Source organism: Colius striatus, chromosome 2 (assembly GCF_028858725.1).
Source record: "Colius striatus isolate bColStr4 chromosome 2, bColStr4.1.hap1, whole genome shotgun sequence".
Taxonomy (NCBI): domain Eukaryota; kingdom Metazoa; phylum Chordata; class Aves; order Coliiformes; family Coliidae; genus Colius; species Colius striatus.
This window is the reverse complement of record NC_084760.1, coordinates 96,399,291-96,416,326: the sequence shown is the minus strand read 5'-3', so window position 1 is coordinate 96,416,326 and position 17,036 is coordinate 96,399,291. Positions and strand designations below refer to the sequence as shown.

The 17,036-nt window shown below is 35.9% G+C and overlaps 1 protein-coding gene across 16 annotated transcripts in view; it reads left to right on the top strand.

The window, feature by feature from the left end:
* NRXN1 (neurexin 1) overlaps nt 1–16,450 on the top strand; it is a 720,695-nt gene extending 704,245 nt beyond the window's left edge. For all 16 annotated transcript variants that reach the window (XM_061991571.1, XM_061991570.1, XM_061991565.1 and 13 more), the window contains one exon: nt 13,099–16,450. In XM_061991571.1, the coding sequence (XP_061847555.1) occupies nt 13,099–13,406 (308 nt within the window). In that variant the 3' untranslated portion in view covers nt 13,407–16,450. The remainder of the gene's footprint in view (nt 1–13,098) is intronic.
* The last annotated feature ends 586 nt before the right edge of the window (nt 16,451–17,036 follow it).

Below are 17,036 nucleotides of genomic sequence, written 5' to 3'. Positions count from 1 at the left end.
CGCTTTTGTCTCATAACAGATACTTCTAGGAGGCAGAATATTAGATGATCAGGACAATTTTACTCTTATATTTTCAGCTCCAGAGGCTGTAGTCTGAGAACCTGTTAGATTTCTTCTCTTGCTGCCTGATGATACAGTCAACAAAGGGATCCATCGCAGCAAAAGGCTCTCAGAGCTCTTAGGTCAGCATTTTTCTAGCAAGAGTGCATTTAAGGGATGACCAGAGCCCCTTCAGTTTTATTAACAGAGCTGTAACTGTACAGTTTTGTGATGATTGCCCATAATAAGCTTATTTCTAACCCAAGTTCTCAGGTCAAAATGAGATCCTTTTCAACAAATAGTTTGAATATGGTAAGCCTGTATATCACAGAAAATACTGATTATCTAGATTTTACTGATTAGTAGGATTTATGCTAAAAACAGGGTTTATTTTCTATGATAAATCTGCTGCAGTTTGTAGTGGCTAACAAGTTATGGTCTGCCACCACCAGCTTTGCTTTCTGTGCACCTGTCTTCTAAATAATAAATCGAAAGATGCAATTTGCAATGTATTTCATATAGGATGTAAAAATGTAGAACAGATTAGGAGCTGCTAAGTAGCAATCCCATCAACTTGTCTGGAACATAAAGTCACAAAGATTATAATTGCGGATTTCATTGTGGTATACAAACTGCTAAATGTGCCATAATTGGATGAAGTCATAACAAATTTATTAGCATGCAAAACTTAGTCAACATATTTTGTTTGCATTACGCTTTGTATAGTAAAGCAACATGTATTGCTGTGACAGTCTCTCCACATTCTCCTCTCTTATTCTAAATACTAATAACAGCTCAAAGAATAATGATGATGATGATAATAATAAATAATAGTTTGTGTTTCCCCAGCTTCATGTCATAGAGGAAATAATAAAGCCTTTTAATTTTTTAGTCAAGTTGTGAAAAATGTTAGTGGAAACCTATCCACAAAAACAGGACCTGGGATGATTTACTGATTTTACATGAAGAGTTATAAAACTGTGGGTGGGCAAATTGCTAATCTGCTGTTCCAGCCTTTCCGGCACTCTTTACAGAGCTCTGATTTCTGCTGAGTTTCAGTGAGCATTTGTGCTACATAGCTTATTTGTTCCAGTTACACTGAGCTGGTATTTTATTTGTTAGCTATTATCTAGCCACTTCTGTAGCTACTGAAATGTTCCAAAATGCAGAGAGGTACAAACTGGATCAAATGAAGTGAAATCCTAGAGTGTATTGTCAGGGAAATCTAGACCAGAAAAAAAAGTCTTAGTTTTTAGCATACTCATGAACAGTCCTTTTTATGCAAATTACAGTTAAATCCTTCTCAAACGTGGGACTCAATAAAGGTTTAAGTTAGAAATTAGGCTGAAAGCCTCTCCTGAAGGGCTCAATAGAAATAGGATGGGTAGAGGTTTTTGCAGTCTTAAAGCCAGAATATGTGGTGTTTGCTGGTCTTGGAAATTTTAGCAGAAGACAACCTTCAAGGGGAAAATAGGACCTTGTAGAAACATGCTTTTTCACTTTCAAACACATATCTTTTTACAAACAGAAGATCATATGTTGCAACCAAAGAAAATACTTCACCAGCTTTGGTCTGGCAGCTCTTGCTTTACACTTCCCAGACAGTGATTGGTATCGTGTCTTGTCTTGTGCTTGTTTTGTAGGTAAATAGGATAAGAATAGTCAGGATAGAGTTCAGTGATGTATAGCAACTGGGAGCATTGCTTACCTTTCTTAGCCTTGATTCTTGATTCTGAGGGAGAAATGAGATCAATTATTTTCTTACATTATTCAGTAAGCACCAGTAATAGGATAGATGCTTAATAGGATAGATGCTTATGGACTGATCTCTGAGCATGATCTCTGATTTCCTACATCTTGATTAGGCCCATTGCATCACAGAAAACAGCTGGCAATGGTCAAAAATCTCAAAAGCATCAGTATTACCAAGAGAGAGCGAATGAGCCACTACTTGAGATGACTCTTAAAGTTCATTCTCTACTTTGGGGAAAGCTTTGTCCTGTGAGCAGAACAGTATGAGGCTTCACATGCAAACTGCTTCCTGCATATCTACGTCCCCTGCTGTGGGATAGTGTGTATTGGATAGATGGAGAGGCCCAGGAACGACACGTTCTCAAACACTTTGTGATGGTTTAGGTTTGGTCCCAGCAGTAATACCTATTTTTCTCATGGTCAGAGTTGTGAAACATGGGCTCCAAATGATTTATGCTCATTATTAGAAGTTTTATTCTTCTTTTCCTGTCTCAAATTACTGGACTGTATTCCTGGTGCATCTGACAGCACTTCATGGAATTCATTGTGCAAGGAGCTGTAACAAAAGAACATAAAACTACGGTTAGTTCATAGGGCTACTGTGTTCATTATGGTTAGAGACATAAAGGGAGTATTTTTGCCTCAGTCCAATTATCCTGTAGTTCTATCTGTGTTTCCAGTACTAGAAAGATCGCTGGGTTGTCTTGAACCAGCTGTTTAAGATGCTTAGCTGAAATACATATAGTCTGTATGAGTTACTACAGGGTGGAAATGATCCTTTATTTACAAACTTTCTAAATGTTAGCACTTACCGTGTCTGTAGAGAAAGAAACTGAGGAGCTTCAGGTCTACATTAGTTTTCCTATAATTGAAGTTAAAATAGTTTTTAAGGTTATTTGTTTTTTTAATAAATCATAAAGTCCCCCCAAGGAACAAAAAATCAGCTGTTGCATTTTTCTGAATTATTCTATTGTGAACTGAACCATTTCTTTGTCAGTAGACTGAGCTCTTAATGTCTGTCATTGTGAATCACAAATAGGCATTTCTCATTTGAATGTGATCGAGAAGAATTGTTTTGCAAAATTATCTAAGAATATGAGGTTAAAAATTATGATTTATAAATTGTACCAACACTGATCTCTACTCTTTGCCAGCCGTACCATTGAAACATGGGAATACTGAGTAGAATTGTAGCTTTCCAGCTAGTCCTAAGAATTTTCATACAGTCCCAGTGTTGGGAGAAGCCAAAAAAACAATAGCTTGTGCTAAAGGGAAAGGTTTTCTTTCACCCTAACAAATAATTTATCAATAGTTTAGAATTCTGACTCCTCAATGCCGTTCTGTGTAATTTTGGTAATAGTGGTGGTGTTCACACTCCTGTACATCCTTTCATTGTGTAATTTCAACTGGTTCAGGGGACTTGTGACCAACAGGAGATTATTTTAAAGTTGATTTTTTAAGCCCACATTAAGACAAAATGAAACTGTTGTTAGCTAAACATGCCTTTTAAATGTGAACAATTCAATAAATACCCTTGCTGAACATATGTAATTCAAAGAGAGGTTTAATATATAGCCTAGAGATGACAGCACAGGCTAATGCTTGCTACTATGTATTAATTGCAGTCAGAGCGATACAAAAATATCAAAAGGCAGAATATGGATGGAAACTGAGGAGCTGACTTTTTTCCTGATTGTAATGGTTTTCTGTCAATTACATTCTATCAATGTAATATCAGTGATTTGCCATGCTCTAAGACTGGTAAGAAATATTGACATTAAGTTGCTATAAATCACACAAAACTCTGTTAACTTGCACAAGACCTTCTTCACTGGTGCGTAAATGATGACAAGTTTTCCTTGCCTGTGATCTTTGAGGGTGCATTTATATTCCAATCATATTCTTACTAAAGTTGGGCATTCACCCTTCTATATTGTGTATAATAATAGCAAACATTTATGATGTAAATACAGGCATTATTTGTACAGCAGTACCTAAAGCTCTACTTCATGCTTCAGAAGTATGCAGACAACATGAAAAAACAATTCTTGTCCAGAGAAATTTATGAAGTGACAATAATTAATACTGCTGTTACATGTCCAGTGGTTTGGAGTTATACATTTCCAAAGCACAGAAAAAAACCAGATGGTAATGTTTCTAGTACTCTGAAGAAATTTACTCATTTTATAAACAAAAAATGGGCACATTACTCCATGCTCCCAAAGGACTGGCCCATAAAAGAAGGCCAATAACAGTATTTCTTTTAATGATATAAAACACCACCTGTGATTCAGTTCTGAAGGTATTTACAGACACAGCTAAAGCATGTGATCATGGTGCAACACCAGGACTAGAATGTGAATTGCTAAAAGCAAACCAGGCACTCCACATTGCTTATTCACAAATGCACCTGGAGAATATGTGTCATAGCCACTGACTGTGGTGGTACTCCCAAGTTTTTTTTTCAGTGCTTGTCTTGATCAAGATAATAAAATACTCATGAATATTATGTTATTTTGTTCAGATGTAGAAGTTATTTATTAGTCAGAGGCAAGTGTACACACTCTGCATGGCATAATGTGAGTGAGAGGAAGTGAATGGAGAGCTAGTTAGACCTAAAAGGCATAGGTCTGTGGGCAGAGTTGGAGGAAAGAAGTCTGCTCTCATTCAGCACACATCAAAGTGGAAGAATATGGTCTTATTTCCTTGTCGAGGCTATTTGGGGAAAATCATTTGTCTCAAAATCCATTTAATATTAATTCCCTCATATTTTCTCTCTCCCTCCTCTTAAGTACATGCATGTGCTCTTGAGGGACCTTCCTGACTTTCCCTGGAAAAATTTGCAGGAAACACTATTACCCACATATAAGCATATAAGTTTCTTGACCCATTCTCTTTGCTACTACCAAGTAGAGAACCTGCCTTACAGACCATTCCAGCATTAACCAGAGAGTGAGGTATGTACAGAATGACTCAGATCTATCAAAGTACAAATTTATTGAATAAGGTACTATATAGACTTTAAAAAATGTATTGTCTGCTAATACAGTGGCTTTGTCAGAAACAAAACAAAACAAACGAAAATTAGATCTATGACTATGTTCATAAACAAAACAGTCATGGTTTTCACGACTGGTATTCAGGATTTTCAATAATATATCTAATTAAGCCCTAGTTTCTGTGCTTGTATCCCTTAAGGGTGAAAACAGATTCTGGGCAGTTCTAAATATTTTCTTATTCTTAGTTGTTAGCCACAGAAATAGAGATGTGTGTGCTTTGACAGCCTAGGTGTAGATCTTTTTAATCTGAAATATTAACTGAAGATCAGGGTGTAAAATATCCAAAAGTCATTCTACATATTATTTTTTGGACTATCATGAAGGACTTTTTATGTATATTTCAGTAGATAAATGATATCATTCATTTAGATGCTTAGAGTCATAGAAATATAGAACGATTTGTTTTGGAAGGAACTTTAAAGGCCATGTAGTTCCACCTTCCAAAAATCCAAGTTGCTAAATATTTCTTTCTTTCTTATTTAAAATACCAAGTGAGATCTTACCTGTTATGTGGCCCATGACAAAGTTCTGAAGCCTGGATGAAGTTTTCTGAACTTTGACAGGGAACAGTATTTTATCTGTTTTGAAAAGGATGATCTTTCCAATTTTGTGATACAAGCACAATGCACAAGCAAGTGTAAGAAATCCAGCACTGACCCATCTTAATCTGCATCCTGAGAGTGGAATTTGATTTTCAAGTTATTTTGTAAACATTAGATTTACTGAATAAAGTTCAATAAAGCCAACTAAAGACTATAAGGACTCTCAAAACATTTTCTCTGGGTAGATTTCACACACTGATATTGGTTAAAAAAATAAGAAAATAAATAATTCCAAAAATGAGGTTTTCAGAAACTGCTGAGTAATTTGCTGACTTGAGCGAAACTTTTGTCTGATTAAATAATGAATTTTGGAAAGCGAGAGGACTTGCAAGTGTAAGGGTGAAGTAAATAACAGATCAAATCTGGAAGATTCCATTAATTTTAATGGCAGTCTGGTTAAAAATGCTAAATTAAAGTGTCTAAGCCTAAAAGTTGGTCTTTTGAATAAAACTTAGAACAAGACTTTACATAGATTGTTGACATAAATAAACGAGTGGTTCTAGATTGTTTGAAATCAGACAATTTGTGCTACTGGTGCTTTGATTAATGCAAGCTCATTGTGTTCCTTGAGCTATACTTCATTCTGCTTTGATTTGCTACATCTAGTGCATATGTTTGCTTGCATATGATATTGTGGACATTACCAATACTATTACTAACAATAGCTATTTCTTATCACTTTGTAATACATATGCATTTAATTTGTGTCTTTTGGGGGCAAAAAACCCCACCCTTTTCCTCTGCACTATTTAACATCCTTAATTTTATGGACATAGTAGAAGAAAGACAATATTTTACAAAGGTTTACAGACATAATACTGGCCTGAACTAATATTTTATTGCTCAAATTTTATGTCAAGGCTTTCTCAGCCCAAAATTGAACAATGTGATGTTAAATCAGCTCCTTAAAACCTTATAGGAAATTTACATTGCCTCTGCTACTGTTTGGAAGAAGGATCAGACAAAGATGAGAATCTGAGTCAGCAACCCAAGCAAATAGTGAAAGTACAGTTTTGCTAAGGAAATGGGAGGCTGGCTGCGCTGCTGTAGGACAGAGGGCTGAGGCCTGTGCTTTGCCTCTCTGAGTTAAATGACGCAGGGCCCTGTCTATTACAGCGTTCTTTTGAGCTCAGTTTTTCTGCATTCAAACAGGGGAATTAGAGATGTACGAGAAAGCCATTGTGCTCCTAGCTAGTCATTTGCAATACATGATAAATTAAATTAATATGGTATTACAAAGTAGCTGGTGTATGCCAGTTGCAGCTTATCAACTAATAACCATGTTAACAGACTATTGGCAATGCAGTTGCTTACTCCACTGCCAGATAAAGAAGATAAGGGCAAATGGTAAACTTTTTACTGGTGTTTTCTAGCAATCAGTACAGTGTGAATTTTCATTATCTCTTGCATACCTAGTAGCAGGGCCATTGTTGCTAATTTTTAGCCACTTGCTAACAATTTAAGACTCTACAGAAACACTGGGGTTTTTTTAGTATGTGACTAGTCATTCAACAGCCTGCAAAGTAGCAGATGAATGCTGACAAGTTTGAGAGCTATGTATTCTCTAAGGATATTGCTCATAAATGGAAGCAGGGAAAATTAAAGTCAAAAGTAGCCTATAATGAGGATGCATGTACCTCAAATAGTCTAACCTTAGGCTATCTCCTCCTAACTATATAAAGACCTGCTGTGTCGACATGCAGTTCTGACCCATAGGTTTCAAAAACAGCCTTCTCCTGAGGTTAAGAGCTCTGGTCTAGATTCAGGACTTTGACAGTTTAAATATAAGCTGACTTAAATGGTAGATTTATATCTAGATACAGCACGTCGGGAACATGCTCTTTTAAAAATTTATGGAAAAGGAATAAATGAAAAGAAAGATGAAAGCAGCGAGAACATGAGAATCATATTCTAAAATAAGACAAAGCTTTATAGATACCTGAAATATTTTTTCTCATGCTAACATTAGAGACACCAAAATTGTTTTACAGAGTATGATGAGAGAACAAAGAAAAAGAAGACAATCTTATTAATTTAATAATTTTATAATGAGAAAAAAGACCATTAATTATATCAAGTGTAATTTTTATCAATCCTGAAGTGCATATATTTCTCTCTCCTCACTACCAGAGAAGCATATATGGTCTTGCCAGTAATACAATTCAGGCTTAACAAGTGTAGCTATATCTGCAAGTTGCATCTGAGCCTGTTTAGAGTGTGTAGTTTGGTATTTGTAACAGTCCCATTTCCAGCGTGTGTGCATGTACTTTCTGAATGTCTCGAAAGTCTGGCCCCTTAACTCTGTCAGTAATGAATCTGACTTGATGACAGTATTTGGAGCAAATTGAGTCCAATGGGCTTTCAGCTTAAACATTTAAGCCACATATATATATATATATATAAATATTTGTGACACAGACATTTCTCTATTCATGTAGTAGATGCTTTGTGAAGGAAGACAGTCAGGGAATCACCCATAGTTGCAAATATGTATGTGGATGTCTGCATTTCCAGCTCACTTCATGAGAAAGAAACATGCCTTGCTCTGCAGGCCAAGACATCAGATTCCTCACTCTTTACAACTACATTTTGGAGTTCTAAAAAAAAAAAAAGGGTCCTAGATTAGGTGATTTGGGTTTTTTACTATTTTTAAGGGAGATGATAATGATAAACATAGGAAACAATGAAACCTTGGTCCTGCAAAGCTCAGTAGCAAAGTTTTCACTAAGTTCAGTGAGACTTAAATGTCACACTAAGTTTATCATGGAATCATTACAGTTGGAAAAGATCTTTAAGTTTTTGGTACAATGAAGCCAAACTTACAGTTAGCTGACACCCAAGATGTATGTTCCCAATGTTCTTGCCCTTTTCCTTGCCATAACACTGATGTTCATCTGAGTCTTCAGAGAGCTAACCAGACAGCTAACTGAGCAAAAGATACTGGTTTATTTGTCTGAACTGATTACAGCAGCTTAGCTTTAGCTTGAAAACATGCTATCAGTAGTGTAATATTTATGTTTTGTCTTCTTTATCTTACTTGCAAAAGCATCTAATTTTTTTCCCATTTAGATTATTGTCTTGTTCCCTCAAACTCAGTAAACATCTGACATTTCTTAGAACAAATGTAATGGCATAAGTTCAAGATTGCAAACGTAGCTGCTCTGCTCATAAGCACCACACCTCTTCACCACACAGTTTGTTATGTGTGCAGGTCTCAGCTCCCCTTCTCTTTCAATCTTGATGCCATTATGATCATGGAGCGCAAGGAGTGTGTGTTTGGCAATGCAGCTAGTTTTGTGGAATAGATGTAGACTTCCAAGTCTGATGAAATTTTGTAACTGGGCTATAGCAGCCTCATGTGGAACCACCTCATGTTCCTTACCTCCCATGGCAACTCCCTCATTGATGGACATCTCCTGGGAAGCCACTTGTCTTTCCTCAAGAGGCATTTGAGGCTAGATGGGAAGGGAGCAGGCAAAGATACCTCATTCAGACCAGGGTGAGTTTGAGCTTAATCTCTTGCACAAGTTTACAGCAGACTTTCATCCTAATTTTGCAATTGGGCTGCATTTATCCCACAAGTTCAGCAAAAGAAACACTGAGATTTGTTTTTCAGACATATTCATTGTAATGAGATGTTGAAATTGCAGTGAGCTTAGAAACCAGTTCACCAGAATCCAACAGTGCTACAGAAAGTCGACCACAAACAACTGTACAAGCACACGGAGTGAAAATTAATATGTCCTCTGTAAATAATTGCCTTCATGCCTCATTGCAAATGCAGTAGTTAAACATTCTTGTCCTGTGAGTAATTTCCTATTCACAGTTTGTGGGAAGGCATAAATGTAAAGAAAACAGGTTTGGGGTCTTTTTGTTGTTTTTTTTTGTTTTGTTTTTAAATCTGCTAATTTCAATTCACAAACACCATGGGAGCCTGCAATTCCAATTTTCTTTTCACAGTATTAATGAAAACTGGGCACTGAAAATAGTTGGATTTTTCCCTCTAAATTTTAAACCACTTGGAAATACAGTCAAGAATAATAACTTTCTAATCCATTATTACACAATGTAAAACTGTGCTCAATTGCTATTATTTTATGCAAAGTTTTTCATAAGTGGTAGAAGAGGCTTTTAAAACTCAGTCTCTTCTAAGCTGGTCTTTGAGGCAGTCCAAAAAGGCTGGTTATATGCTGTTGAAAGAAAGAGTTGTACATCAGAGAAGTTTTTTCAAGAAGGGATCATTGTACCAGAAGATGACTTTTATTTCATCTCATTGCTATGGCATAATCACAGTCTTTATGATTTTCTCTTGTTCCTAATCAAACCATCCTCAAATTATTATAGATTGTTTCAGGATTTTCTTGAGATGATTTTTTATTCTTAAAAGTACTGCTAATTTTTATGAAATTTAGTCTTAGCATTCACCTGTAGGGTATGTCTGTTTCCATCTTCAGTAAGAGCCTTTATCCAGGATGGTGTGTTTTTGAGTCTGCAGACACTAACAGAGACTGCAAACAAGTAGCAGATGAGATTACTCATAGACATACCTCTGCTGCTGTGCCAGGAACCAGTGATTCTGCCTGGTTGAACTACCAAGATGCTGGAAAAACTACATCATGAGTTTCTCAAAGATTTGGGAAGCAATGAGCAAGATTTCTGTAACCTTATAATCTTTGCTTGCTCTCCACTGAGATGATCTTTCCTACCGAAAATGCTCACAGACAAACCCTTGTGCTTTGTAAAACTTTACCCTCATTTACTCCTCCTTCATTTGTCATGAGAGGCCCTGCTACATTAAAAGCATATTTTAATGTAAATAAAAGAAATAAATAGCAGGAAGACATTTCACTTGCTAAACTGCTCCTTTTACGGAAGTCCAACCAAATACAATAACAGATGCTTTGAAAATGTGTTGTTTAAATAAAGTTTATGTAGTGGTTGAATATTCCTCAGACAGATGGGATAAATTAGATAATTGTGAAAACATTCTTAAAAATAAAAGGATGCCATGAGGTGAAAGGCAGGCACTTAGATATTGTTGAAAAATATTCCTTACATGGTTTTTTAGGTTGCAATGTTAAAAGAATGTTTTCCTCTGAGCAGGCTGCTGAGTGTCATTTAGTAGACATTAATTGTAAAGTTAGCTGATGGCATTTGGACCAAATGTCTGTATTTTAAAGAGAAAGAGCACCTGTTAGTCCATCAGGTATTGACAGAGTTTATTCAGTTGCTTCTATTATTTCTCAGATGGATATTCATTTCTTGAAATTATGTACAGTAAGATAAGACTTTGTCTCAATTTCATTTACTATGGAAATACTCAGGACTCTTTATTCTGCAACAATGACTTGTCTTTTGCAAAACAATAAATGATACTCTATGTGTAAAAGAATTTCCATTTCTACAATAGCTACAATGAAGAAACAGGATCTAAACCAGTCTCTGACTACTTTGGAACAGACCATATTTCTTAGTAGTATGGCATCTGACCTGAAATGAGAAGAAATCTTAGAGCCTTCTGAAGCAAAATTTCAAGATCTCTTGTGTGGTCATAGAAAATACTAATTGTACTAAATCATTACAACTAAGAACTTTCTGAGAGGGGAGAAAAAAACCAAACGAGTTAAAATATTATTTGTCATGAGTGATATCTGAAGGCATAGGTCAGGTCAGTTCCTATCACAACTGATCAGAGTCTGTCCTGAGAGGCGAGTTCCCAGAAAGCTGAGCCCTTGCTCTGTGCAATTTGAGAGGGTTTTTTTGTGGTGCTTCTATTCTTTCAGCCAAATACAATGTCACTTTCTCTAAACCTAGGTGGCATAGCCGATAGGAAGTGATGGTTCAACAGTAAGAACACATATCACCAATAAATAAATTATGAATAATAACAAAGTGAGGAGAGAATTTAGTTTTTCTTAGGGGCTGTGACTACTTTCGCTGTGTTTTGTTATTCGTAGGCCAATTGCAGGTGTCTGTAGCTGATGGCTGCTTTTCATTTTGGTTGACCAGACTTATTGCAATTTTTTGACTAGTGTTGAGGGTTTGAGTGGCATCTTCAATTTAATCATCTTCCTATTATGTCTTTCTAGTGCAAAAAAGTGACTATGAGGCATAGCGTGCTTTCACACACCTTGACATTTCTGATACCCCTTGATAAAATGTTAGTTGTAGTCAAGGCCCAACAAAGCTAACATTATGAATATGTGATTAAACTAGTGCTTTAATAATACTCTTAGCTAACATTTATATGTTACTGATTGCATTTTTAGCCATGCATAATGATTTTAAATGCTGTTTCTATAAGCCAGACTTGATGTTTAATGAGAGTGTTCTGCACTGCTCAGTGGGAAACCCTGGAATTCTGGTTCACTCACTGCTATTTTCTTTCTCCTGAGCTCTGCCAAGGCTGTTAGTGCTGATGATAGCACAGCCCCTCAGGAGTCTGGAATTGCTGGTATAATCAGAGAAATATTTCATGGACCCAGGTCACTTCATTTTTGTCCATGACACTTGCTAAGTTACAGAAGAAGATCCATCTCAGCTATCACCAATTGAAGTGATTCTGTACAAAGATGTATCTCTTCTCCTTCTGCAAAATGCAATAAAGAAAGGAGATCATGGGAAATGCATAGGCGTTGTGTGTGCTGTGAGCATTTAACCTACAAATTCCTCCTGGAATTAGCTTTACACATGGCTGCAAAGGGACAAAATGTGCCAGACAACACAATAGTTCTCATCAAGAAGAATTTACAGTCTGAAGACATAGGTCAATTCAGTTCGTATCACAACTGCAAAGATCACAGTCTGGCCTGTGAGATGGTTTCTTAGAAAGTTGAGCCCTTGCTCTGTGCAATTTCAGAGGGTTTTTTTTCTGCACATAAAGCATTGCTTGAAGGAATATCTGCTGTCAATGATGAAAAGAGGGAATAAGAGAAATTGAGTGAAAAAAAGGCTCTAAAGCATACCCATATTCAAGGAGGACCCTGTGACAGAGGCAGAGTTGGATAGCTCTCTAAAATGAATAAAAGTAAATATATTTAATTTGAAAAAAAAATAGAAGTAAAAGAGATGTTGACAAGCTTATTGAAAGGATAGATGAGGATACCTTGTTTGTAGCAAACTTATTGGCTGCTATCATTTATTATTAGGAGGATTTCTAATTTTTTTCCCCCATTCTGGTTGGTAGTCTGTCTCATCATCACTATCTTCTCAACAAATACTATAGTGTCACTTTTTGTTTTTACAGAAGGGAGGAAGAGAGAGGGAGGGAGTGGGACAGGGAAGTTTTTTCCTCCCAGATATTGCTGTTCTGGCATTTAAATTATGGCACGCCTGTTATTTCAGATTATTTACCCATTATTCTCTTAATAACTGCATTAGGAGAAATTATACTTTTGAAGCCTAAAATGAGATTTTTCTTGCTGTCCTTTTCCTTGCTTAAAAGCTTATTTGTGCTGACAGACATGAAAATGGAATGGGCTGCAAACCTAAATGTTGACAGACCAGTAGAGTAGGGTACATCGATAGTCAACCCAACCTAATGAATGCTATTAGAAAGGTGCATGTTTGTATCAGGTAGATATGACTAATTCCTCAATGTGCAAACGCAACAATAACCTTTCCCTTATCTCCTTATCTACCTACAGCAAATCCAACCAGGGCAGGAGGAGGAAGGGAGTACCCTGGCTCGTCTGAGGTGATTCGTGAATCCAGCAGCACAACAGGCATGGTAGTTGGGATCGTGGCTGCAGCGGCGCTGTGTATCCTAATTCTCCTGTATGCTATGTACAAGTACAGGAATCGAGACGAAGGATCGTATCACGTAGATGAGAGTCGAAACTACATCAGTAACTCAGCACAATCCAATGGGGCTGTGATCAAGGAAAAACAGCCCAACAGCGCTAAAAGTTCCAACAAAAACAAGAAAAATAAGGATAAGGAGTACTATGTCTGATCTCAACATCTAAAAGAACGCTTGTATAGAAATAGTCTTCATTTTATCTGAGACATAATACAAACTTACTTACTTTACTTTTTATGAAGCACATTAAAAAACAAACAAAAAAGACAGGGAATGCAATCAGAAAGGAAAGACTGTTTTTAAAAACAAGCATTTCATGCTCTTGTTTTTCAGAAACAGGAGCTGATAAATTCCCTAACATCCACAGTGTTTTCATTTACTCTGCCTGTCTTTATGTTGCTGGAACATTTCTGAAAGACAATGATGACACCACGCATTCATAAAGCAAGGAGTATTACTACAACATCAAGGCACAATATGAAACAAAACAAATTAAAAAAACAAAACAGGAAAAAAAAAGAAAAAAAGAAGCTACCTATGATTCTGGATTTAGCCAAAGTGCTAGCGCTTTCTTGAGAAGTAAGTTAGTCTTATTGTCAGAGAAGACTGTCATTATATATGGTGACTCAACAAGCAAACGTAAAGAGTTTGCCGTCTGGTGCAGTGAAGCAGTGATTGGAAACTTGCATTTGAAACAAAGTGCTGGCTTTTCTGAAGACTTACGTAGAAATACTTTCAAAAAGCCCCTTTCTGGTTGTGAGGAAAATAGTACGGAGGCCTTATTTTCAAAAACAAAAACAAAAATCTGGAATATAAGGCACATTTCCACAAAAAAAAGAAAAAAAAAGAAAAAAACAAACAAGAGGGCATAGATGCAATCATTGGGAAATTTTCATGCACGCTTAATATGTTATTACATATGTTTATATAAAAACACATCTATATGTGCTTTCTGGACTGTGATAAGTGATGTTTTATAGCCTGTTGTATAGAAAATGCAAACTATATCTGCTCTTCAGCCATTTTTGGTAAACTCAATGTTATAAGTGTTGCTAGGTATAGAGAGTTTTATGACATCTGGAGCAACAGACATATTTCAGTTTTTTTGCAGACATTATGAATTGTCCCAGACTTCTTCCCCTTTCTTTTTTTTCTCCTTTTATTTTTTTTTTTTTAAATACAGTGTAGTGGTTATCCTAAGGGGGATGTGTATGAATGTATATAAGAGTCAGCTAATTTTTTTCTTACCTGTACAGCCTCTATTCTGTTGCAATTAAGTTTGAGTAGTTTGTATGAAAGAAGTGGACTAGAAAGCAAAAATATATCTCTACGGTAATTTGTCTTCTCCCTCCTATCACCATCTCTTGCTCCTGATATGCATCAATGAAGTTGATCAGAATGGACAGTTTCCTAGAAACATACATTCATTAATTAGATAAATATTTAGTGACTTAAACTGGCCTTTGGCTTCCAGTCAGAGCTTCACTATCGGAGAGCATGGTTTGCCTTACAGAAACCTTGTTCTTAAATTATGAGAATGATGAGTTTCTTGAGAATCTTAGGGAGTATCATATAGTGTTTATCAGGCATTCAGTTGTATGAACGACAGCTACTGCAGCATTGGGTGGTAAAAGATCTAAAAAGACTAATTTTAATTATCCAGGCTGATTCAACTGCAGAATTTACCCTTTTCTCCAAAAAGGAAATAATCTTGAGGTGCACGATAGTATTTTTCAGTGGTGGGCATTTTGACATAAAAAAGTATTTTTAGCTAAGTTGATTGTGTAGTATTGCGAGACATCATAACCAGACAAATATAAGTTCATCTCATTTTAAAATAATACATAGCTTTTCTTGCATATATAAAACATTAATGCATTTTAGTTAAACATATTAAATATAATGCTGTAATTTACATGTTAAAGGGTTTTTTTCCTAGTATTATTTCATTAGGTTCACAGCAATAAATCATAGCATAATATTTTATTTACATAGAAGTTCAAAGTGAATACATTAGACAGAAAGAGGGTAGCTCAGTGGAAATCAACCAAATCATTGGAACGCCTCCTGGGAGGGATATAGATGTTCACACTTTAGAGATAGGAAGCTTTAAACAGTAGGCACATTTTTTTGTGTGTTATTCACTGTAGCTGATGAAAAAGGCTGGAAACTGGTACAGCTGTCTATCTGGGAGTCAGAGCACTTTAAAAATACATGTAGTTGACAGGAAGGCACCTCTTTTGAAGGTTGCCGGTCACACTGAGGTGGGTCATGTTGCATTTGTAAAACAGTTTTTAATTTTCATGAACATTTACACAAAAATTAAAACAAGTTCACAAAGCCCATCTGATGTTTATTTCTCAGATTGTTGTCCACCTGTAGCATTCATCATTTCTCCCACCTTTACAAGACAGCTGTACTCAGGGAACGGCAGGGCCAGGTATACAGAAGGTCATTGCTGAAAGCATGAGACTTCAGCTAGAGGGGGAAAGAAGAATTTGAAAGCCAGAGTGTGTACAGATTTCAGTGCTTGAAGATATATAGAAGAACAAGAATGATGACAGGAGACTGGACGTGACAGAATATGGTTTGGATGAGATGAAACAGTCTTTTCTGCTTGGTATTGATTACGTTAATGAAATAGTATAGTCAGGTCAACTTCCAGACAGTTTGGTAGATTAATCTTTAACTAAATCCATACATCAAGGAAAGAAAGATCTGCTACTACTATAATAAGCAAACACAATTTTAACACTGTTTCTGAAGGTTCTCCTTTTTCCTCTTTAATTTCATAACTTAACAAAAAACAAATATGGATGTATCAGAAGTGCCAGCAAGTGGATTTTAAATTCCTTTTTGTTTAAAAACAGCAGCAACCACAAGCAAGCAAATAGGCATAAACCAACTACCTAACATAAAATTGGATCTTTTCTCTATAATAACCTAATTTGTTTGACTGAGATGGCTTCATTTCTATGACTGTATTGTGTTGCCTTTTTTAACAAAACACTAAATAGTGTGTGAAACTTTCAACCCTAAGACATCGAAGAGCGGCCCAATGCCCCTAACCTTATAGTGCTTTCTGTGATAGATATTTACAATTTTTTTATTTGTTGCAAGGCCAATTTATTCATTATTGGAAATGCTAAGCAAGTGGAATTTACTGTTTTGTTAATAAAAATGTTTCTTAATACAAATGCTGGCTTGTTTCTTCTCTTGTTCTTAGTTCTGCTCAATTTAAATCCGTGGAAAAAGTGGTAAATTGGTATGAAGTTACAGACATTCATGTCAGGAAAAAGTGCCCTCAGAACTCTTTGTACACTTGAGAAACTTCTACAAGATTTGTCTTCAACTGGCCCTGTTAGAAAAGTGTGAATTACAGTAATGCATTGTTCAGTTTTGCATAGAGTTACTTAAATCCAAATTTTCTAGCTTTTTTCATTCAAGAAATTAAATCTTGATGTTCCTTTCCTCCTATGAATGAAAAAAGAATTCCCTTATTTTTCCACCACTTTTATTTTCTGGTGGAAAGAAGATTACAGAAGGTAAGATAATAGGATGAAAATTTAAAACTGAAGATATTTTCTTTTGTCTAGAAGATGGTTTAAAAATTAATGGAAAAATTAATATATTTCAAGTCCTTAAAAACATTCCTAGATAATAAGTACAAAATGTCTACCAGAGCAAATTCATTGTATAAGTACTTTCTTATTTATCATGGCATTTAAATTCATGGGTAACTTCAAGGAAACATCTAATCCTATTGATTTAAGCAAATGTCTA